Source organism: Poecile atricapillus, chromosome 14, assembly GCF_030490865.1.
Source record: "Poecile atricapillus isolate bPoeAtr1 chromosome 14, bPoeAtr1.hap1, whole genome shotgun sequence".
NCBI lineage: Eukaryota > Metazoa > Chordata > Aves > Passeriformes > Paridae > Poecile > Poecile atricapillus.
In genome coordinates this window covers 9,564,767-9,587,922 of record NC_081262.1, presented here as the reverse complement: position 1 = coordinate 9,587,922, position 23,156 = coordinate 9,564,767, and the positions used below count along the sequence as shown (strand labels likewise).

General features: G+C 43.6%; 2 protein-coding genes across 3 annotated transcripts; one reads left to right on the top strand and one right to left on the bottom strand.

Annotated features, from left to right (window-relative positions):
- Positions 1-1,890: 1,890 nt before the first annotated feature.
- REXO5 (RNA exonuclease 5) lies at positions 1,891-17,179 on the bottom strand. Of its 2 annotated transcripts, XM_058849817.1 has the most exons (19): positions 16,965-17,099; positions 15,195-15,316; positions 14,173-14,299; positions 13,214-13,298; positions 12,604-12,753; positions 12,374-12,462; positions 11,453-11,568; positions 10,571-10,709; positions 9,912-10,006; positions 8,460-8,562; positions 7,732-7,868; positions 7,309-7,417; positions 6,859-6,969; positions 6,599-6,736; positions 6,015-6,107; positions 5,336-5,555; positions 4,628-4,821; positions 3,952-4,061; positions 1,891-2,105 (listed from the first exon to the last, which is right to left on the bottom strand). In XM_058849817.1, exons 1-19 carry the CDS (start codon positions 17,079-17,081, stop codon positions 2,036-2,038), a joined length of 2,325 nt encoding a protein of 774 aa, XP_058705800.1. In that variant the 5' UTR covers positions 17,082-17,099; the 3' UTR covers positions 1,891-2,035. The 2 variants fall into 2 exon arrangements, with proteins under 2 accessions (XP_058705800.1, XP_058705799.1); XM_058849816.1 differs by lacking the exon at positions 12,604-12,753 and having other exon boundaries at positions 16,965-17,179.
- Positions 17,180-17,200: 21 nt separating this feature from the next.
- On the top strand, positions 17,201-23,005 carry ERI2 (ERI1 exoribonuclease family member 2). Its single transcript, XM_058849818.1, has 8 exons — positions 17,201-17,296; positions 17,617-17,750; positions 18,090-18,217; positions 18,368-18,521; positions 19,037-19,137; positions 19,875-19,956; positions 20,639-20,727; positions 20,938-23,005. The coding sequence occupies exons 1-8, from the start codon at positions 17,274-17,276 to the stop codon at positions 22,270-22,272; spliced, it is 2,046 nt and encodes a 681-aa protein (XP_058705801.1). The 5' UTR covers positions 17,201-17,273; the 3' UTR covers positions 22,273-23,005.
- Positions 23,006-23,156: the final 151 nt, after the last annotated feature.

Sequence of the window (23,156 nt, the reverse complement as noted above, 5' to 3'; positions counted from 1 at the left end):
TCCAAGCTGCCATTCATTTACCTGTGAGATTATTGTACTTCTGTATATTTAAATGACCAACCCCTTAAAGAAAAAACAAAATGAAAAATATCCTTTAGTCACAATGTATCCTGACTACTGTAGCTTGTAAATGTTCCAAAGCTTCTGGGTTTCCTGTATTCCAGTAAGGTCTGAGGGGAGGGGAGCAGCTACAGAAATCTCACCCACTGGAAAGGGAACTCGCACGCTGTTCTGTGCGTTACTGAACAAATGAGTAACATTTGTGGTGTTTACATAACGACACGTTGGTGTTCACTTTTTTGTGCTCAAGCTTTGTACAAATGTCTTATTTAAAGCTGAAGTCCTTTTTACATTTTTCAATTAAAAAGGGACAAATTACTTATTTTTCCATGCCTATGAATAGGACTCTTGCTAGTTTTATTTGTCATGTGAGTTTCTCAAGCAGGACTCCTGGATGCTCACTAAATCCCACCTAGTCCTGGCAGGGAGGTGACCACATCATTTTTAAGTGTGTGGAAGGAAAACTAGCTGTTTTTTTTCAGCTTTGCAGTGCTAGTGTCTGCCACAAGGAGATGCTGGATGTGAACAGCCTGAACAGGAGGGAATCTTAGAGAGGGACGAGTGCTGGGGTCAGTCTGCCCTTCACCCCCTGCCCTGAGCTGCCTGAGCTCCCAGTGTCTGCTGGACTGGCTCAGCAGCAGGGACTGTTTCCCTTTCACTTTCTGTAGTAGCACTGATGTTATTGCTTATGCCAGCTTGCAATAGCTGCAGCCAAAGAAATGCCAGGCTCACTTGGAGTGGCCAAAGTACCTTTGTGTGAGAAAAATGGCTGTATTCATCTTGCTGAGTAATAGATTTAATTTTCAGGTGGCTTTCAGTAGTCATTAATGACACTGACATGAGCATCTCCTGCCTGCTCACTGCTGCCTCTGGGCTTGTGCTGAACTTTCCTTTCTTCTGCTTTCCTGTATGTGTGCCTGCTCCTCCATGCAGCCACTCCCAAATCCCAACACAAGGAGACAGCCCAGCCAGCCCAGTGAACTCGGGGTTGGAAAGTAGAAGGGTGTAAATATTCCATCAGCTGTATTTAATAATTCCTAGAATGATAACTATTTCAACTTTATCTTGGCCTATTCCAACTCACATGAAAAAAACCCTCATCTTATGGTCAAACCTTTTAACAAACATTTCCTTTTAATTTATCAAGTTTTTTTTCTGAGTGCCTAAAACGCTCCCAAGCATCTTTGTGCTTGGAAATTCTGTATGTTAACAGGAGATGCTCAAGCAGCCTCTATTCCAGTGGCAATGGCTGCAGAGGACAGGTCTGGAGCTGTCAGGTTGCAAATCACCTCATCCAGCTTCCAGCTCCCTTTTGACAGCGATGCTGTGCAAAGTCCACACAGCCATGTGCTTTCCTTAAAACATCCCTTGCCCCTCCCACAGCTACATGGAAACTTTTTGCGTGTGAGGGGAGGGTGGGGGTGGTCAGGGAAGGAGGAGAAAGCCGAGATTGTCCAAGAGGTATGAATCACTGATTCCTCCTTTCTGTGGACTGAGTACAGCACTTTCCCAGAAAGGAGGCAGCGACTCCAGTTCAGGAGTTGGCGCTGCACAGTTCCAGAAATCCACACAATCCCTGGGGTAGCTGTTAACTGCTGAGCAGCTGCTGCAGGTTCTACACTGACCTGGCTGGCTGGTTTATGGCCTGGGATGGTCCAGGGGAGATGCCCCAGCCGGTACCTTGGTCTCCAGCAAGGAATGGCATCCACAGGCCAATCCTGCCCAGCTCCTGGGGAGCACTGCTCTGGTTTGCCCTGCCTAAGCACCTGCCTGGCTCAACCTTCCTACAGCAAGAAGGGTTAATGGAAAAAGTTTTGTGTTTTAAGACACTTTGAATGGCTTTTATTTTTAGACATTGTAGAAGATACAGAGTGAAAGCCTATTGTTCTTCTGGTAAGAGATCTTTACAAAGACATCAATATTTAAAGTAATTAAAAATATCTTAACAAAAGACTTTGCTTAAAAACTTGGCAGTTTAACAAGCACTCCTCCCTTCATCATCTTTTATTCCCATCAGACCAAGGCCAGATTGTGATCCATTTGTGCTGCAACACAAACAAGAGGTGTGTTAGTTCTGCCCAGTTCAGCCTTCATGCACATAACTGCTGGGCTGCCAGTAAGAAGCCTGTAACCCCATGGGTCAGCACTCTTTTTCCACCCCACAATTATCTGGCATCCTTTTTAATCAAGAAGCCTCCTCTGAGCTGTTGGTCCTCAGGGAAACAGTAATGCAGGAACCTCACACTTGGCAAGAAATCTCTTCCCAGCCTGAGATGGAGCTCCCATCCAACCCACTCAGCAGCCTGAGAGAGCCAAGCTCTGTGGGCTTCCACAGGCTCCCTGTGGGTGCAGATTCCTGAATCCACCTGTTCTGCTGGTGGAATTCCTACCCCTTGGCGATGGAAGATTGTGCTAAGCAAGAATAGTTGAAAAGTTCCAAATAGTTGGAAAATGGTCCTTTGAAAAGTGAATTGGGACACGTGGTGTGGAGTGCAACTCACAGCCATCCTTGCCTCAAACCTTCCCGTGGGTGCCAGGTGAGTGTGCAGGGTACCTGAGGTGATACAGGGTGTAGAGAGGTAAACCCTTGCTCAGAAATGTAAAAACCAATGCAGTTTTAGCCCAAAGAAAGGAGTGGTTAGCCAAGGCCCACACGTACTGAAGTGCCCACGGCCAGGTCAGACTGGGGCACTGTTTGAATCCGAGCTGCACTCGGGGTGACCCGCAGGGAATGCTCTGCTGCTAAGGCAGGAACTGCTGCTGGCTCTGTTTGTAAACTACAGTTCAGGGTGGAGGAAGAAACAACAACTTCTGCTCTGTTGAAGATGACAAATTATAAATAATTTCTTTCTTCCCTAAAGTTATTAGTAACTGAACAATTAGAGCATTCAGCCCTTGGCTGAAATCATCTCTTGGTTTCAGATGAATCCTCTAGTGTGGAGCAGAGCATCATGGCTATTCTCAGGAAGCCTTGCAAGTCAGGGAGGGGAACCTGGTGTGGCTGCCCAGCCAGGCAGAAGAGATGCTGCTGAGCAGCTCTGGCTCTGCTTCTGTGTCTCCACGAGGAACAATGCCCCTTTGGCTGAGGGGCACTGAAGAAAAACAAAGGTAGATGTGATCTGTATTAGTGACCAGTGAAAACACAGAATGCTGTTGAAGTGAGTATGTCCTCAGCAACCAGGGCTTTGCTTAAGAAAGATTGAACCTCTCTGGTTAATAATTAAACAGTGAGACTGTGGCAGTTCAGGCCCAGGGGCTGAAATGCAGGAAGCCCACTCCAGCTGGAAGTATCCCTGATAGAAGTACTGCAGCCCAACTCAAATGCATGACTTGCTCCTTCTTATAAAAGCTGAAGGACTCAGTGAACAAATTTGGGTTTTCTCATTTTTGTCCATCACATGAGAATAAGGGCATGAACCACCTCTTTGATCAGCTGTGGCTGAAGCACAGTGTTGTGGGGTACCACAACACAACTACTGGTAAGTAAGGCCTTGGCTGCATTAATTAGGTGGTTTTAGAAATCAAACCCCAGCAAAAATCCTGCCTGCTGTGGAAACTCTGCTTGATTCTCTCATGGCCACATAAAACTTCTCTCATTGTCAATGGGGATTAAATGTCCTCTGAGGGAGGTGGCTGAACTGGTAAGATCTGTACAATTAATGAACACTGTGGACCCTCAGATACACGAGCTGTGACTCAGGCCTGCTTTTTGTGCAGAACTTGCGGCTGAGGTTTTATTGGCCCAACATGAAAGATTAAGCTCAACAACTCCTTCAGCCTTTCTCTTGGGCTTTCTCTTCCTTGTGCAGGGCTTTAATTTTTAGTAGATCAAGATAAAAATACTCGGCTCTGTGTTTTCTTTGGTTCTTTGCAAAATAGGTAGGAAGTTACCTGTTCACTCCAGGAAAGAGAACAACACACAGGGTGTTACTTTGCAGGCTTCTATAAAGCTTTTTGATATGGTTGTCTAACTTCTTCACCTTTTTCCTTAGATCCTGCTCCTGCATAAGAGAACAGAAGCATTCTAGTCCTCCATTCAAGCAATTATACTTCTAAGTGTGTGGGGAGGCTGACCTGTGGGATGGCCCAGGTGAAAGCAGGAGTGATGCTGCTCCTGCCTGGCACTTGGCAGTGCAGTGGCCCAGCTGCAGAACCACAGGCCCTGCTCAAATGGCACCACAGTAAAAATGAGAGCTGCATCTCCATCCCTCAACTAGAGCTCTTCCTTCCTGTGCAGTCCCACAGCCACTCACCTCTCCCTGTGACTCTTGTCAGCTCTCCAGTGCCAGGCTTCAGCTCCTGGGCAGCTCCACCCACTGCCCTGTGCAGCTAAATGGTTTGAACATTATGCAGTGCCCTGCAAACATCCCCTTATCTCGTGTGGAATTACCTCTCAAAGTGCTCTATGGAAACTGATCCTTGGCAGCTCCTTTGTTCCAGCACAAGGAGACCCTTCTGTCACAAGCAGCTCTGCACCTCAGTCAGCTCAAAGTTACCACTGCAGGTTCCCAGGGCAGTCCCTGGGACTCACTAATTGCAACAAACATCAGCAGAGCCTCACACTCACAGAGTCAGACAGCTGCTCCATTTTCTCATAGAAGATGTGTTTTCCTTGTTTCCCATTGCTGTGATTCATCTGCCAAATCCATCTCCAGAGGTGACCTGGAGCAAGGGCATTCCTACTTCTTAGCTTGCTACCCTTCATGGTCCATCCATTTATAGCTTCAAGGGCATCCACAGCACTCTGGGTTTTCTGGAATTCTGAAATGCAGAGAAGGGAACATGCTTTGGCAATGCTGTTCCTACCCTCCTTGGCACCTACAAAACAGAGCTAAAGGTGTGGAGCTGGAGGGAGAGGAGAAACAAATCACTGCAGCAAGCAGATCCTCATCTTGCTACAGATAAACATCAGACTAGAAATGCCAGTTGGCTGCAGCAGCACTCACCGAGCTGTTCTCACCTTTCAGAGGCGATTACTGGTCTGGGTCAAGCTGCATAGTAGCCACCCCTCCCTCACATGGAAGTACTGGAGCCCATTAGCTTCCCTAACATTTTCAAAGTAAATGTTTGTGGAGTTTTTTTAAGCAGGTATTTTTTCCTCTTAAATATTTAGCTGTAAAGTGCTCCTCCAAACACTATGTGCTTTCACTGAAGTATTTTAAATACCATCCCTACCTATGTTTCAGTAGCTCTTGCTGTGCCTGTGCAAAGTCCCAAGGGCCGCTGAATGAGCTTATTTGAAGGAAATATGCAGGCTGTGTGTGAAGCTACTTACTGAGGAAACAGCAGTTCCTGTGCTTTCCACTCTGAAGATCCTTTGGCAGGAACAGTGTTTCCAGGTCTTTCAACTGGCTGAATTCTTCTTGCAAGTCTGTCTCTGTTAATGACTTCTTTAGACCAGCCACATAAATCACACCTTCATTTTCTACATCCAGTTCTAATTCCTTAATCAGAACATTGCAGTCCAGCATTGCTGCAGTGACTGGTCTCTGGACCTGGGGTGGATGCAGCAGAAATAAGAAGCATGTGAGCCCACACTGCTCTGTGCTCTGAGCTTCTATTTTAAAGTGTTTTTCTCCCATTACCAAAAGTAGACAGGTTATTTTCCATCACTTGAAATAAATACGACTAATGAAGGCCAACTTAATTAGTCATGATAAAGGGACACTATAAAACTACAATGCCATACTCAGTATAGCCCTGTTACTTGGATCTGCCTTTTCAAGATGCAGCTGGAGGTCAGAATGTTTTCTAACTCCCTTCTGCTGACAGGCAGAAAGGAAAAAAAGAGGGATCCAGCCTTTTCCTTTCTGCCAGTGGCCCTAAATTGTGCAGGGACATGGAGATTGTAACAGCACAAGCAGCCAGCATTTGCCCAGACACACTGCTGTGATGTTACAGACGTGTTGGAGGCTGTGCCTGGGCTGAACATAACTTTTGCTGTTTGTCTTTACCTTAATGCAGGATCCTGCTACCTCAGCTCCATTCAGGCTTTCCACAGCAAGCTGGGCAGCTTCCAGCACTTCATACTGGATACAGACATATGGCTTGAAATAGAAGAGTAAGATACTTCAGGTTTACCAATGCGACACATTAGCCCTCCCTTTTTAAAAAGTCATGTCTCAATAAACTTGTGCTTTCTTTTAGAACTAGAATAATATAAAAAAGTTTGGGGGTAAATATGTAACACTCCACATACTCTAGCTGTTTAAAACCCCCTTCAATTAACTCTTCAATTAATGCTACCCTTTCTTTTTCTCCTTTGGCTGTTTAAGGCCTTAACATATCAGTTCTCTTTAGAAGGACAAAAACCACCTCAGCTTCCCCAGTGTTTCAAGTCCTCTGAGCAGCACACAAGCTGCACTTGTTATTGTGTGGGGCAGCTTTTTAGGCACCCTGAATGATTGTAGTTGATGACTTCAACTACCACAAAAAAACTCCAAACAGAATAACTGGTATTTCTTTGGTTCTAATCCATACCTTCCAAGAGTTTACTCAGACCTTCCAGGCCTGTCAGCAACCTTTGAGTGCTCCTCACCTGGAATGTTTCAGTTACCACTGCAAGGGACTGGATTGGTCCACACCTCCCAAATTCCTTCTTCACAGACTTCATGCAAAAGTTTTCGTCAAAAGGACCTGCGTAAATTGTCAGCATGTCAGTCAGCTTGCTTCTCACCTGTTGGAACACAGATTAGAGAAGGCACTTCACAAAGCAAAGGAACTAACTAGTCAGTGCCTCTGATAAATCACATCTCTACAAGCTCAGTATGAAAACTATTCACAAACAAAAAATAATACCTTTTCATAAAGTCCAGCATGAAGGTGAGATGCAAGATACTCTGGACCCAAACTGAACCCAATGATACTGAATTTGGACAGAGGAACATCTTCCAAGGCTCTCTGAAGAATCTAGAGGGACAAGAGCACACAAGGCTCAAAGAGGTACAAGACAATTGTACTGCAGAGGATGAGAAACAAGGCTATTGAATTTAACTCCCAACTTTAATTTTCATTATTGTCCAAGAAAGCCCTCAGGCAGAAATTCTTCTGGGGTGAGTCAGGAGAGGATGCAGAGGATCAAAGCTCATTTCCGAAATGCTCAAATGGATTTAGCTAACCTGGTATTAACACTATTGCTAACAGTACTGTCAGTCAGCTTTTAAAATAGGACTCATCTACCCACTCCCAGAACAAGAACAACTTTGAACTATTTTGATGCTTAGACCAACCCACTCTAAGTCCATTCACCTGTTTGTTTGAAGTGCTCAGGTTACTCTGACACAGGCCGGAAGAGTCTAATCCCTGTCTGCCCAAAAGGAGGGGTTTTTGGCCAGTCTCCTGCAGACAATCTAAAAAACTATCAGAGAGAAGTACACTGTGAATCACAATACTTTTCAATATGGGGAATAAAAACTTTCAAGAAATGCTTGTCAGAGAATTACAATTCATGTAAGAAATTTGAAAGAATATCCTTGTCCACAACATCAAAGGAAGCCTAGGAAATACTCTGTGAAATTTAAGATGAAACTGCTTAAAGTTTTTCAGCACTATGCTGCAATTATTTGTGTCTGTTTGAAGATCCTGACGGCTTCTGAAAATCGTAAGGCACTTGTTTGATTTTACTGAGGATTCAACTGAAGGAAAAACATACATATTTGAGAATCTTATTACCATGGTTTGGATAATGGTGGAGGCTCATTCAGCTGTTTCTGGAACCCACATCCTTGTGGCTGTAGAGCAGCTTTGTTCTGTGAGACCTCAGCCAGTTTTTCAGCTGTCAGAAGCATCTCCAAGTTTAGTTCTGCTACCTTGGGGAAGGAAGTAGATTATTAGCTGGCTTTCATCTCATCAGCTAATTGTAACTGACCAAAAAGCCTGTGCTTTCCCTGTGAGTCACAGAGGCACACTCCAGCAGTGGAGAAACATGGGCATTAATTTCTTGCCTTATTATTTTCTGTTGTCATTTTCGAGCATGCAGCGCTCACAGCATCAACAGGCAATCATCTCCAAGAAAGTTCTCTCCGAAATCAACAACACAAGGGACTCATAAAACCAGCTGAATCACTACCATAACACACAAGGTCTCTCCTTTCATCTAAAAAAATTACAGCCATTCCTGCAGGCTGGAAGTGTCTCAATTCTTCTTTACCCAGTGTCCTCTTCAGGATCAGCAGCAATGCTGGCTGATGTGAGTACTGAGCACTGGTAGTGCCCAGGTTATTCAGGTACCTGGATATAGGCTGGAAGTAACAAGCTGTCAAAACTGGGGCCTCTATCATAGCTCCATTTTCTCTTTTAAATCAACAGGAGGATGGGCAGGAGTGAAGTTTTTTTCTTTGACAACACAATAACATTATGTTCCATATTTTAGGACAGAAATCTTAATTAGATATAAATACCTTTGTTGGTCCTTGCTCAATGAAGAATTGAGCTAATTCCAATGCAGCTCTAGCATCTTCTGTAGGATCATGCCCAAGTCTCTGTTCACACTGGATCTCCTTCCTAGGGCATCAAAATTAGGTGTACAGGCAGGTTATCTTGTTTTTCCACACTGACAAATATCCTGTCTTTTCTAAACTGGGTCCTTTCCAGGTAAAAGAGCTTTCCCCTCTCCAAAAAGGATTTAAGTTCTGTGCAGCAGCATTCTTGTGAAATATTCCCAAAAGATACTGCAAGAAATTTTTTGGCAATGTTGAGCAAAATGGTTTATGGAATTTACACAATCACAGAATCACCAGGTTGAAAGAGACCTTCAAGATCATTGAACACCTTAACTAAACTATGGCACTGAGTACCACATCCAGCCTTTTTTTAAACACATCCAGGGATGATGACTCCACCACCTCTCCAGGCAGACCACTGCAATACTTTATCACTCTTTCTGCAAAAAACTTCTTCCTAATATCCAACCTATACTTCCCTTGGCACAGCTTAGTCTGTCTCCTCTTGTTCTGTCAGTTGCTGCCTGGAGAAAGAGACCGACTCCCACCTGCCCACAATCACCTCTCAGGAAGTTGTAGAGAGTGATGAGGTCACCCCTGAGTCTCCTTTTCTCCAGGCTAAACAACCCCAGCTCCCTCAGTCGTTCCTCACAGGGTTTGTGTTCCCAGCCCCTCACCAGCCTCGTTGCCTCCTCTGGACGTGCTCAAGTGTCTCAAGGTCCTTCCCAAACTGGGGGGCCCAGAACTGGACACAGCCCTCGAGGTGTGGCCTCACCAGTGCCTAGTACAGGGGAAATTTGACAGAAGCAGTGCTAATACTTGCTATTCTGATGCATGACTAATTTTAAATTTTACTTCTTTCTTGACCAATGGTTCAACTCACAATTTGCACACAGGGAGGAAGGCAACTTCCAGTTCAGTGAAGTTTGGAACTGCAGAGCATTGCCATTCACTGTGAGCACAGGGAGAACTATCTCACTAAGATACTATCCAGTGGTAGCTGATGCACTGAGAAATATGATTTAAGTCAGAAGATCAGACTTTCATGCACTAACCTTTCTTTCTTGCCAACTGAAACAGCTCTCATCTGTGTGAGCCAGAGTACCTCTGTTGTTCTACAATTCAGTACACCTCTACAGCCCTGCAGGAAGGCGAGTTTTGCTGGGACTCAAATCTGGTTGGGTCACAACATTCCTGCTTGCTCAAAGACAAGCCCATTTATTATGCTCCCTGATGTTTCAAGCAGCCACTAAATTCCTTTTTACCGTGTCTTACTCGCACAACCTGCTCCTTTCTTTTGAATCTTAGTAACAAAATAATAATTCTGATACTATTAGTGGCAGAGTAAGACCCTATGACCCACCATGACAGTTTCTAATCTTTCCCATGACAGTACAGTAATAATCTTACCCTAAAACAGCTTTGGCTAGAAATTTCAGCTTAAATCTTCGACCTTCACTTCTGGCGAAAAGCAGTGAAGTATCAATAACACTGGGGTGGATCATCTGGAGGAGAAAAATCATTCCCTGTTTAGTTTAAGAACAGCAGACATACAGAACTGGACAGTAACTCCACAATTTTTTGTGCCTCTGCCTTTTAATTTCAGCTGCCAGTTTCTCTCTGACAGATACCTCACATCCACAAGACAGCAAAATGAATAATGAAACAAGTCCAACTCTCCTTTCTACTTCCCACTCTAGTGGGAAGATCTAGATTGGGTTAGAAAGATTAATTATGATTCAAGCATTTTAGATTGGTTAAATTACCCACAGAAAGGACTTCAGTTCTCCCCATGACAGAGCTACCAGAAGCATCTGGCTGAAGCAGAGGGGTAAAGCTGCAGTTGCAACAATATCTGTGTCTGGACAGACTTTTGTTTCTGAACAGCCCCTTGCAAATTTTAGAACTGTAATGAGAGTTCTTGACCTTTAAATCCTTACAGATAGGGTTATTCATAATAAAAAGGAATTAACAAGTGTTTGCTAATAAAAAGAGCAATTGTTAAAGAGTGTCCAGGTGTGAAATGAATAACACAGGGTCAGGAAAAACACTCTTAAAAACATACTCACTTCCAAAGCCTGAAGATCAGAATTTAAAGAATGACCCACCAACACTGCATCATGGGGAAGCATTTTTTTTAGCCTGGTCTGGATGTCTGACAGTCTTGTCTTCACTGGAAGAAGCATTTTCTTTGTGATTCCTGAGAATCTTCAAAACAAAAGTTGAGTGAGTTAAAAGCAACACATTAGCAACACTGTGTGCTGGAAAATATTACAAGCAGGTCCTATAAAATATGAACTCGGTGTAGCAAATCACAGAATGCTATTTACTGTTTTCTGTTCCAACATCAGAGGATATACTGCAGCTAAACTGCTAAGAGTGCTACCACATCTACTTCAAAAGTTTATTTCTCCCAGGTAATCTTAAGTGATACAGTTGGCATCAGACAGCACAGGTAACGAATTACTGGAAGTCTGATGGTGAAGGGAGATGCTTCCAAGTAACCCAAGAGGACTGGGACATCACATCCTCGATAAAGCCAGGTGAAGTTTTGAAGAAGACAAGCCTTGAGTTTTGCCTGCTTTTGTTATAATCCTGAGCCTCACCCTAAAGGTGTGTACAAGCTCTATGCATTTTTTACATATGAGTAAATTTAGCTATGGACTCCATCTTATTTTATAACCAGTAGTGAAGAGAAACTTGTACCATGTATCATTAATTTGTAACAGAACTTTCCCATGGACACTGCAGAATGGCAGTGGTTCTGCCTGGTAGCCCCATGGGCACTGTGCAGCAGATTGTACACATAATGTTGGTCACTTTAGTCACACAGCAAGAACTGTATTCTTAAATATTTCTGAAAATTTCTGAAAGGTCCTGTGTAACAGGCTGAATTTGAAAGGGCAGCAGCTCAGAAAGACAAAGAGATAAGAAAGGTTTGTGCAAGTGACCTGGTGCGGTAGTTGACCACTGTGCTCTCAGGTTTGACCAGCTCATTCAGGAGGCACTGACCCTGTGCATCCACCAAAGACACACGGATGACTTCATTCCCTTTTGCAGTCAGGCACTGTCAGGAAGAAGCAGAGGCAGCTGTTGAATCAGTAAGATGCTGCCACTCAAAAACCTTAGCTAACATCAGCTTTGGCTGCAGCAGCATCATTGTGAAGGAGTTCCCTGACTTAGAGATGTACCACTCACAGCTGGTGGGTTTATACTCTCCTGTGCTTCATTTCAATTGTTAAATGTGCACTGTAAGCACAGCAAACACCCAGGCAAGCATGGCACAGAAAAACCTTGTAAAGAAGTGCTAATTTCACAGTATCAGTCTGTGCTCTGCACTTGCACAAGTGCCACTGACAGCACCAGCCCCAGAGACATTGTACAATTTAAAGGTAGAGCCCAGGCTGTATCAATAGTTAATGCTGGTGCCAAACAGGCATCTCTGCAAGGATAAAACTGCCCTAAAGGAGGACTCTTCACCACAGCAGCTGCCAGAGGAACTGTGATGGCTAAAGGAAAGATGTGTGACAGGGAAGTATCTTTCCCTTCCCAAACCTTGGAGGTTTGGAATTTCTGAGGAGGAATTTCACAGGAGTCTCATGGGTTACTGCAGCATTGCTGACAGGCCTGGCAGATCCAGCTGCTGCTCTGGGACTTCACAGAACTGAGCTCTCTGCTGAGGATATTATTTCTGTCTTGTTGCCAGAACCACTGCTGCATTAGCACTGGTACCACCAAAGAAGGGACTGGCAGCAGATATCAAGACATCAGAAGTAGTTTCACAAATACAGAGTGCTTGGCTCACTTGGGAGCAGCTGGTAGGAGCTGGGTGCCTGACTCTGTTTTGTAAGGCCACACACACTGAGTTTTACCATTTCACAATCCAGACCGAAGAGAGGGCTGCTGTCTGTCCTCTGCTGATCACACTCTGTGGAGATGTAGCCTTTACATCCAGGGGAACCTGGAGGGAAAACACACCCAGGAACAAGAAAAATATCTTTCTTCTACAACTCATCTTATATGACAAACTGTATCACTAAACTGTCAAAATTAAAAACAACCCCCAACACAACAAAACAACGGCCCTCACTCAAAAACTGACCTTCTATGGGATAATCATTTTTTTTCTGCTCTTCTAAAGTTAGAGTATAGCTTGTAAGGCCTTTTTTTTTTTCTCCGTATCTCTGAATGATGGGATCACATTGCAAGTCTGAGCTTTTAATAACATATTCACTGCTGGTGGAAGTCAAACCTGTAAAATACAGAAGCATCTGTCAAGCTCAGTTTCTGCATCAGATCAACACTTAGAGGCTGCACCATTCCAAATTACTACCTGGCACAACAGACTGGAGAGAGGGTCAGAGAAAAAGACACACAGTCTTCTTAGCTCAAACCTAATTTATATCTCTGTCTCTTTGATTAGATACATCTTAGAATAAAATAATCACAAAATGGGTAGTAAAGCAGCAGGGATTTGGATTAAATATGTTAAAACCTTTTCCTGCTTTTACATTCACTTTGACAATCGGCCCAACATGAGTTACTGAACTAGTCAGGATAAGAAATCTGATGGTTTAAGCCATTATATGTGTTCCTTTCTAAACAAGTTTACCATGGCAGAACGCTGGGATTGCAGAGGATGCAAAATCATAAATTTCTGTTCAAAGTGAGTCACTCTCTTGAAAAATACAATGCAAACCCAAACAAAATACCTTGTGGAGTGTTTTGAGGTTTCGGGTTTGTTCTTTCTCCATACAGGCTGACTGGGAAGTTAGCGGAAGGTGCTAGTGTGAATCTCTGAAAAAAGAAAATGTGAAAACATGTTAGTTACTTTGAACAACAGACAGAAATAACAAGCAAATGAGGGGTTTATTGATCCCCAAACCAGCCAAATTCAAAGGAAGATGGATAAAGAAATAGTGGAAATACATTTGGTGTTTTATCAAGTAGAAAAACCCAACACAAACCAAACCTGTTCCAACGAGGGATGATACAAGATTCTTTGTACTACAGGACAGATTTGCCTTGCCTGATACAATCAAGAAGGCAAATCTCAAGACCTTCTTTGATAGAAACTAAAGCCAGTTCCAGTATTTCCAGTTAAGTTGTGATTTACATTTGCTGCAGTTCAGAAAGAACTCTCTAGAAGCTTGAATTCGAGTCCTTCTTTCTTTCTATCTTCCTTCAAAAATGTTGCTTGTAAGTCAGAAGATTAAAACAATTATTTAAATAATCTTTTTGGGAAATGGGAGAAACTTGACAAAATGCAAATAATAAAAGTGGTATTTTTCAACCAGTGGGACTAGCATAACTCTATTGAGACCCTCCTCACTCAGAGTAAATTCCAAATTATTGAAATTAATCCTTGATATTTATAATCTAATTGGCATCCTGTAGGTACAGGATACGTAACGGTCAGAGGACTGAAACATCAATGAACATTTCACCTGGTAAGGCTTCAAAGACACATGTCTTGAAATCCTGTTCCTAATACCAAAGTCCCGCTCCTTTGTTCTGAGCTGACAACTGCTGCAAACAGATCCTTCCACTTGCTGTCAAGGATGGCCACATCCTTGGGAATGGCAGTAATTCCACTGCAGCCATTATCCCTGGGATGTGGTTTCAGGACTGAAAGAAGTTTAGAAGACACCGATGCAGTCTGGGGACTTACATGCCGGAACACTTTCCTGAGGTGCTTGAACTGTAAATAGAATCTGTAGAAATGGAGTTGGCTCATTTCATGTAGAACAACAACCACAACCCCAGCCAGGTGGCTTTGGTGATAAATACGGCACCAGCTGCAGTTAAAAAAGAGCAATAATTAAAAAAAACAAACCAAAACATAAAAAATCAAAGCAAAACAATTATCTATCAAACACTCTTAAAAAAAAGTTGGAACCAGCCCAGCTTTTAAGTCAGTAAATGGCAAAGTGCCAAATGACTTCAATAAGAAGAGGCTTTATAGCTTATCTTGAACAGCCACATATTCCTGGAAGCAACAGAATACAGCAGACAGAGAAAGAGTTATTGCAAATTTCTGCTCCATACCATTTCAAGACACGTATACCTCATTCATATGCATCAGAATGTGAATATACCAGCAACTTCAACTGTAGTGATGCAGTCTGGTGAATTAATGCATCAAAATAAGTTTCACAAAATAATTTTCTATTCACTATTAAAATCTAAAGTGGGATATTTTCTGCTTTGAGTTTCATTTGAAGATTCATTTTTGCCATTCAAGGTTATACGTCCTCCTCAACCTTTCCCTTCCAGTACTGAGAAGTGGCCAGTGGCCCAGAGAAAGGAAAAAGTGACTAAAATGTTTTTTTTTTTTCTAAAATGCTCTAGAACACTCTGCTTCAATTATATCTAACATGAAATGCATTAATATTTGTGTTAATATTTTAACAGGGTATTTTGTTTTTTCAGTGTGTGGAGCTTCTTCAGTTCCACAGGAGTCATTTAGTTTTTCAAAACTGCATGAAAGAAAACCATGGAATGGTAGGATTTCAGCCAGAAGAGGAATTCTGCTTTCTGGCCAAGTCTAACAACAACTGTATCTGCACAATCCAGGCTGCTGGTTATGGCAACTCCATGGCAAGCATTCCAAAGCATGGCCAATATTGCTTTAGGAATGTTTGCACACCAGGGGAGAACACGAGACCAGGCTGATTGCAGCTGTGGATGTACCTGGGCTGTGCTGCACTGTGGCATTTCCCCAGAGCTGCATATTTCAGCAGCTCATACAGGTGGTCCTGGCTGATTTCGGAGTCCTCGCCAAGCAGGGCTGCTGACAAATGACACGACTTTTCCTGTGGAAAGGGAAAAGCTGGTAAAGAAAGCTTTCATGTAATCACACCAGTCCATGAAAAAAGAAGGAAAAAGAAACTATTTGGATACATCCAGCTACATTAAAGTAACTCTTCCATTCTTTATGAACACAAGTTTCATTTCAGATCCCATTTTAGTATTCCATTTAATCAAGATTTCAGTAACCCAGGTACTCTAACTTCAGAGAGTCATTTAATAAAAATTAACATAAGATGTATGCAGTAAGGAGATAACTGACATGCAACACAATATCCTCATCTCTCAACCCTTTCCCCCACTTGTTCCTGTAGAGCTTTAAACATTTGTACAAGTGTTACATACAGCCACTCACACCATGTGAGGTTTTCTCTATCTACAGTGTGGGATCTGCTCTGCCAGAAGGGTTTGCTGACCCCTGCAGGGAAAAATGCTTCAGTAAAATCCAAGGAAGCTGCAGAAAGCAAGCACTGAGGAGATGAGGTGGGGACTGTGCCACACAGTTCTACACAGAAATTCTTCAAGCCTAGATACAAAAATTCTTCTAAAGGCTAATTAGCAAGTAAATGTTGCATTTTGGTGACCTCCACTGACCAGACGTTCTGTTCCAAAGAACTCCTGTAAAAATTTTAAAGATACTCTTTTCATAGGTGATAAAAAGACATCAAGGCATACAGAGGGAAAAACACCACACTAGAGAATGTAAAACCTCACAGCATGAATAACCACTGGAAGTTCTTTTCCCCTGCACACTAACAAGCCGCGTGCTCAGTAATTTGGACAGAGCCTGCTCACATGGGACTGAGCTGGTGTGCTCTTCAAGACATTTGCCAGTAGGTAAGGAAGCTAAAGAGAGGTTCCAATGTTTAAGAATCATCTGGCAATAATAGCACAGGCTGGTGTAATTGCTAGTGCCTCATCTCTCATGCTGACAAGTAATGACACCGTTGTTTTCACTATGGCCTAATTAAAGGTTTGCAGAAAAACCCACACAAAAAGCAGATGTTTTGATTCACCAAGGAGGGGGTACTGCCAACCACGGGAATTTGTCTCTAACCGGGTACAAACAGGCCTGATCTCACAGGCTGATCTCACACCAACTCCTGAGCCATGGGCACTGACTCAGTGTGCCCTGGGTGAGGTGGGGCTGCTCTGCATCCTCCAGGGCTGCGTGTGCTGAGCACACACAACATTCCTTTCAAGATCTGCTTTGTTTACGAGAAGATTATATTGGAGAATGTATCTATTTTTTTTAACAAAAATTCTTAAATGTAATGCGGAGCACTCCAAATGAGTTATTTTCCACATCTCTTGCAGCACAATCCAAGCCATCAACAGGCTCCCCAGGGCAGCGGTCAAGGCCCCAAACCTGGGAAGGTTCGAGAAGCGTTTGGACAATGCTCTCAGGCACACGGTGGGTGTGTGTCTGTGCTGGGGTGTCCTGTGCAGGGCCAGGAGTTGGACTCGAGGAGCCCTGTGGATCAACTCAGGACGTTCTATGATGCTACCTGCAGGCACTGGCTGTACCCTACCCTCCCGGTACACTGCCGGCGCACACGGCTTTGCTGAGCTCCCAGCAAACACCGCCGACAAGCGGCCGCAAGGGAAGCACGGCCCGCACCGCGCTCCTCACACCGGGCGCTCGGCTCTCACCTCGCGGCCCAGGCCCGGGCCGCCGCCATCTGCCTTCCGCCTCTTCCGCGCCGCCCGCGGCCCCTCCGCGGCTTCGCCGGGCCGCTTGCGCCCGTTGAGGCACAGCCCCTTCGCCATGGCCCGCACGGGAGCGGCGGGGTCAGGCGGCTCCTCACGGCCCGGTGCAGCCCTGCGCTCCCGGGGGCTCTCGGACCGCGCTGGGCGGCGCCGGGGCCGCGGCCGGAGCAGCCGAGCGCCGAGAGCGCGATGGGGGCGGGCCCGCGGGAGCTTTGAAATGGCGGCCGCTCCCTGAGGCGGCGGAGAGCGGCCATGGCCACCAAGCGCCTGGCCAGGTGCGGGGTCGGGGCGCGGTGACGGCGTTCGGGCAGCCGAGGGGCCGCAGCGGCGGCCGTGTCCGGGCGCCGAGGGGCCGCAGCGGCGGCCGTGTCCGGGCGCCGAGGGGCCGCAGCGGCGGCCGTGTCCGGGCGCCGAGGGGCCGCAGCGGCGGCCGTGTCCGGGCGCCGAGGGGCCGCAGCGGCGGCCGTGTCCGGGCGCCGAGGGGCCGCAGCGGCGGCCGTGTCCGGGCGCCGAGGGGCCGCAGCGGCGGCCGTGTCCGGGCGCCGAGGGGCCGCAGCGGCGGCGGGCGGCCCCTGAGCGCGGTCCGTGTCCGCAGGCAGCTGGGGCTGGCGCGGAGCAGCGCGCGGAGCGGGGCGCGGGCGGCCGCGGGGCAGCGCTTCCCCTTCCTCATCGTCCTGGACTTCGAGGCCACGTGCTGGGAGAACCGCGGGCGGCGCGGGCCCGAGATCAGTGAGTGCACCGGGCTGGCTTTGGACCGTGTGTCGTCATTACGTGTCATATAAATACTTATATATCACAGAATATTCTGAACTGGAAGAGACCGACAAGGACTGAGTCCAGCTCTTAAGCAAATCACAGGAATGAAACCCACCTTGACCTTGCCAGCATCATGCTTGAAATCTGAACTATGTGTTTTTATGTATATACGTAGAATAGAATAATGGGATATGCTGAGTTGGCAGGGACCCATTTTAAAATGGTGTCATTCCTGGGAACAGTTTTAACCTTCCTGGCTTTGTATTTTGTTTCTGTTTTGTTTGGTTTCTTCTTCTTCTGTGTTTGTTGCAGTTGAATTTCCAGCAGTCCTGTTAAACACCTCAACAGGAGCTATTGAATCTGAATTCCACATGTATGTCCAGCCCCAAGAGCATCCTATTCTCTCTGAATTCTGTACAGAACTAACTGGCATAACACAGGTATAATTGTGACTTAACATTGTTTTACAATTGTACAATTGCTATTTACTGTTTTATTTAAAGAGGCCTTTAAAGGGCTAAAAAGAACAAGCCTCAAATGATTTTCAGTGCATTTTAACACATACATGCTTCTTGTTCCGTTCCTTGAAGAAACAAGTTGACGAAGGGGTTCCTCTCAACATTTGCTTATCCCAGTTTTTGAAATGGATTCAAATGATACAAAAGGAGAAGAAACTTATATTCAGTACAGATAGTCAGAGTAATTCTTCAGATGCAAAAGAGTGTGCCTTTGTTACTTGGACAGGTAAGTAACATTTTCATTTGCTCTTTCTGCACAGTAATAACATTAGGTGGCGCTAGTGAAATTGTCTTCACTTCTAGGCAGCCAAAATCCTGTTATTAGATATCAAAAGTATGGAATATTGGGATAGGACTGAAAATATGAAATCCATGGAATGAATACATGTTCACTGCATCTTTGACTCCAGGGTCTGACACTTACATTTTTCGGCTTTAGTGAACTGTATGACTATTCTTAATGTGTTTAAATGTATTAATGATGTCTTTGAGATCTTTAACTGCGTGAAGTTATTCACTAAAACAGAGATTTACTTCTTCTGGTGTCCCATTGCAGCAACCCTAGGGTTTCCCATGGACAATCACTTCACAGCCTGTGCCTGCTATCCAGCAGCACAGGATGCTGACACTGTGTTGATGTTGTATCCCTTTATGTAGACTTTTAGGCCACATAAAGGGACACATTTGTGGATTTTAGGCCAGTTCTGTAGTAGTGGATTGACTGTGGTTTTCTTTGCACAGACTGGGACCTGGGCGTGTGTTTGCACTACGAGTGTAAAAGGAAGCAGCTGCGCAAACCTGACATTCTGAATTCCTGGATTGATCTCAAAGCGACATATAGGGTGAGAAGATTGACAGACTGAAACTTTTCTACCCACCCTCACCTCAAAGGCTGACTGTAACTGAGCTTACAAGGCAGGGTTGTGTGTCCCACTGACCAGAGTAACCTGGCTTTATTTTGTGTTTATGAGCTGCTCTTCCTTTCCTGACATGTTTTGCTCTCCTTGCTTCCTATCTTTTTTTTGTCTTGTGTGCCTTATATTGGTGTGAAGGAAGTCTTCATTATAGTCTACTTAGAGGTACCTTACAGGTAGGCAGCAGAATTAGGTCTCTAAAGATAAACACCAGGAATATTCCCCCTTTCTAGTGATCAAATCAGATACTCATATCAGGTATGTAGTACTCACTTTTTTCACTTACAAAAATATCCCTACCAAATATTTTCATGCCCATGCCTTTGATTGCATCTTAAGGTATTATTTATAGTTGTATTCTTCAATGCTAGTCTGTTAAGACTTTCATTAGTGTAAGCCATAGAGTGCAGACAAATGACTTTCAGAGCTCAGACAGAATGGATTTGCTTAAGACTGAGAGAAGGGATTCATGGTTCTTTACATTCTGATTTCTAACAGGGTAAGTCACTTATGGTCTTATCCTCACTGTAAAATGCAGATACCCAGCTTGCTTAATTGCCTTGTGAGATTTATTTTTCGTAAGGGGATATTTCCAAAATGGCTTTGCTTGACTAGGGAAAGGTTTTGAAATGCTTCATGTTAAGCACCTGCATTTCTTTCCTTAGGCCTTCTATAACAGAAAGCCTAAAGGGCTAAATGGAGCTTTGCAGGATTTGGGGATAGCTTTTGAAGGACGGGAACATTCTGGTAAGCATGATGATCCTCATTTTAATATATATAAAAATACATGTATCTTATAAAGCTAAACAGTACTATTTAGCTTTAGTTAGCTAACTTAACCTAAAGCAGCTAGTTAATAGTCATTACTCTGAGTAGTAATTACTGTTTCAGGTTATGCCATGTTCTGTCCAACAGACCAGATCATCAAAACAAGAAAGGCAAAGTGCTCTGAGATCAGTTTGTTATTTCTAACCTCATAATTAATTTCTGAAATCTCCGCTACTGAGTGCATGTCCACAAGATCAATTTATGAATTGCTAAGATGCAAAAGAAGAGGTGAAGATAAGGAAACTTGATTTTACCTGATAGCTCTGAGTGTCATGTTAATGTGAGAGAATTCCAGCACAATATGGTGGTTGGTTTCTTGGTTTTTTTTTTTCACTTGATTAATGAAAAGAGCAGGGATATTTAAAATTGTGAACAGATATTCAGCTCTATGGATAATCCTTCAGATGTTTCAGCACAGAGAATTATTTGGAATTTTCTACTTCCACTTCCCTTTTTTGAACTAGATGACTAAGTGTCACAGTTCTGTGACTCCTTGTCATTCATGTAAGGCTTACCTAGATTACATTTTTCCTGTAATAAGAACTATCCCCAGTAGCAGTTAAAAAAAAAAAAAGACATTAATATAACCATACTTTGGAAGGGTTGGATGATTCCCGGAATACTGCTCGTCTTGCTTGGAGGCTGATTTGTGACGGATGTGTGCTGAAAATTACTAAATCTTTGGATAAGGTTAGTCACTACTTTGTATCTTCCTGTCTACTTGCTTTGTAGCCTGCAATACAGAAGAAAGGTGAGCTATTGAAATAATAAACCCAGCATCTTGACTATGATTTGGAAAGAACATCCTTAGGCTGATATGCTTATTAATTTTGTACATTTATTCCCAAAATGTCTGGGTATTCACTTTCCAGAATCTGCTTTTGTTTATGGACTCCCTAGGCACATCAGAAGAGTAATTCAATTTCCAGAACACTGACTGTAAACATCACTGACAAGACTCCACTGGGAAGTAAGAGCAGACCTGAAACATCTAGAGATGGAACTTGTGAAACAAAATCTGTGGCTGAGAACAAACACAACAATATTGCTGGAAACAGGATAAATTCTAATGCACAGACTGGGCAACAGCAGATCACTTGCACTGATCCCTCTGCAGATGTCCATGTTGTACCCCGCAGCAGCTCAAGGACTGAGTTCCATGCTCAATCCCAAAGCTTTTCAGCAGCTTCTTCTGACAGATTTCCTGTTCCTCTGGCTCTGGGACAGCCATGTCCCAGTCCTGCATCAACAGGCATCCAGCAGGGATTGAGCATTGGGCAGCCTCTGAGAACAGCCATGCCCAGCCTCCCTGTACAGGGATCAGGGCTAGTGCTTGTCTCCACCACCATCCCCTCAGTTACTCTCTCCAGTGGGGACATCAGCACCAGTTCTGAGTGCTTGTCTCTGCTGACAGACTGGGAAGATATTGCTTTGATACCACAATCTCAGTATGAACAAAATTCAGACTCTGTTCAGCTCAAAGATGGGTCAAGTACAGACAATGTAACAGTGCTTGAAAAAGAAACTATTTCAGAACAATTTGCTGTGACAAGTTCAGATAATCAGAGTTTGGAGGAAAGTGTAGCACCCATGGAACCTCTGAGGTCTGTTTACAAAAGTCCTGATACTACAATCTATGATATAGGGACAGTACAAAGGCAGACTTCACAATGTTCAGCTTTTAAGTTACCATCTGCAAAGGGAAATGCTGTTTCAGCACAATCAGCATTAATTAGAAATTATTCTACTCCTTCACAGGCTCCTAAAAGAAAGCCAACTAGTCCAAAAACATGCCCACCAGCAAAAAAACAGTCTTTTCGTATATATCAAGAGAAAACTTCCTCTTTTGCTCACTCCTTACCTTTGAGAAGTTCAAATTTGCCCAAAGTATCTCCTGCTGTTTTGAACTCCACAGTCAATTTGAATGAGTCTGTAAGAGCTGTGAGAAATGGAAAATCAACTCCCCCTCTGTGTAACTGTGGCCGAAGAGCCAAAAAACTCTCTGTGTCAAATGCTGGCCCAAATCATGGCAGAGCATTTTTTTGTTGTCCTGTTGGCAAGCAAGGAGGTAATAAGAAAAGTTGTGGATACTTCAAGTGGGAATATGCACTTCTGAAAGAGAAATCTAACAGTCTCACCTTTAATGCTTTGACCTCTCTTGGAACTGTTTCTAGTAATACAGAAAATTCTTCCTACAAAAAGTATTTGTGTCTTAGACCCTCTATGAGAACTTGAAAAAAGATAAATTTTTTTTATCTGAATCCTAAGCTCTAATGCTTAATGTAATCAGGACAGTCAAATTATGTCAGATACATATTCTCAGAATGGGACAAAAAGGACTGTTTTCTTGGTTAACATTGATAGAAAGGAAAGTTGCTCAAACACACAAAAATATCATTAGATCATAAAGTAACTCCTTAATGAAGTGTGAGAGAACAGATAAAACTAAGTGCTAAAATTAGAGTATGAGCAGCAGCTGCCACAGTTCTTAAATTTCTGTTCTTGCATATATTTTAAATACTTTACTAGTCCAGTCCTTAAAGATTTCAATGACACAGATTTTATTTGCATTTTTTCTCTAAATGTAATGCCTGCAACTTTTAATTTTTAAAACTTTTGAAACATTTAAAAATCTCTTTAGATGATGTCATACATCAAAAGTGATTCTTGAAGCAATAGTATTCTATTAAACTCTTACAGAGTTTTTTATCCTTTAAGTAACAATAAAGATATGATACTGACATTTCATTAAATACTTTATTTAACATACATTACTGTTGTGCTCTTGCCTCCCCGAGTTTCCCATTTCATTTGTATTAGTGTCTGCTTTAGCTTGTAGTGTAGCCCCTGGGACAGACAGATGATGGGAATCAGATAAGAATGTATTCAAACCTAAACTAAGAAGGATATAGTGTAATGTCTTACTTTACACTACTGTGTAAATCTGCAATGTCTTACCTAGTAAAAGATCCTGCAAAAGGGCAGCAAGTACTTTAATTTTTTACTTCTAGTGCAGTTTGCTTCCGATGGTGGTTTTCTTCTATTGAATTTGGAGCAGCTGCCTTGGTCAGTTTTTTCCGCAGATCAGAACCTGTTACAATTCTTACCCCAAGAAGCTT

Coding starts and splice junctions, on each gene's coding strand:
- REXO5 (XM_058849817.1), bottom strand. CDS start 17,081: ATGGCGAAGGGGCTGTGCCTCAACGGGCGCAAGCGGCCCGGCGAAGCC. Junction 13,299..14,172: donor TCAGGAAAGTGTTCCGGCAT/GTAAGTCCCCAG, acceptor TTCTTTTTTCAG/AGATTCACACTAGCACCTTC. Junction 11,569..12,373: donor TCGGTCTGGATTGTGAAATG/GTAAAACTCAGT, acceptor TCTTCCTGACAG/TGCCTGACTGCAAAAGGGAA.
- ERI2 (XM_058849818.1), top strand. CDS start 17,274: ATGGCCACCAAGCGCCTGGCCAG. Junction 18,218..18,367: donor AACTAACTGGCATAACACAG/GTATAATTGTGA, acceptor CGTTCCTTGAAG/AAACAAGTTGACGAAGGGGT. Junction 19,957..20,638: donor TGAAGGACGGGAACATTCTG/GTAAGCATGATG, acceptor ATACTTTGGAAG/GGTTGGATGATTCCCGGAAT.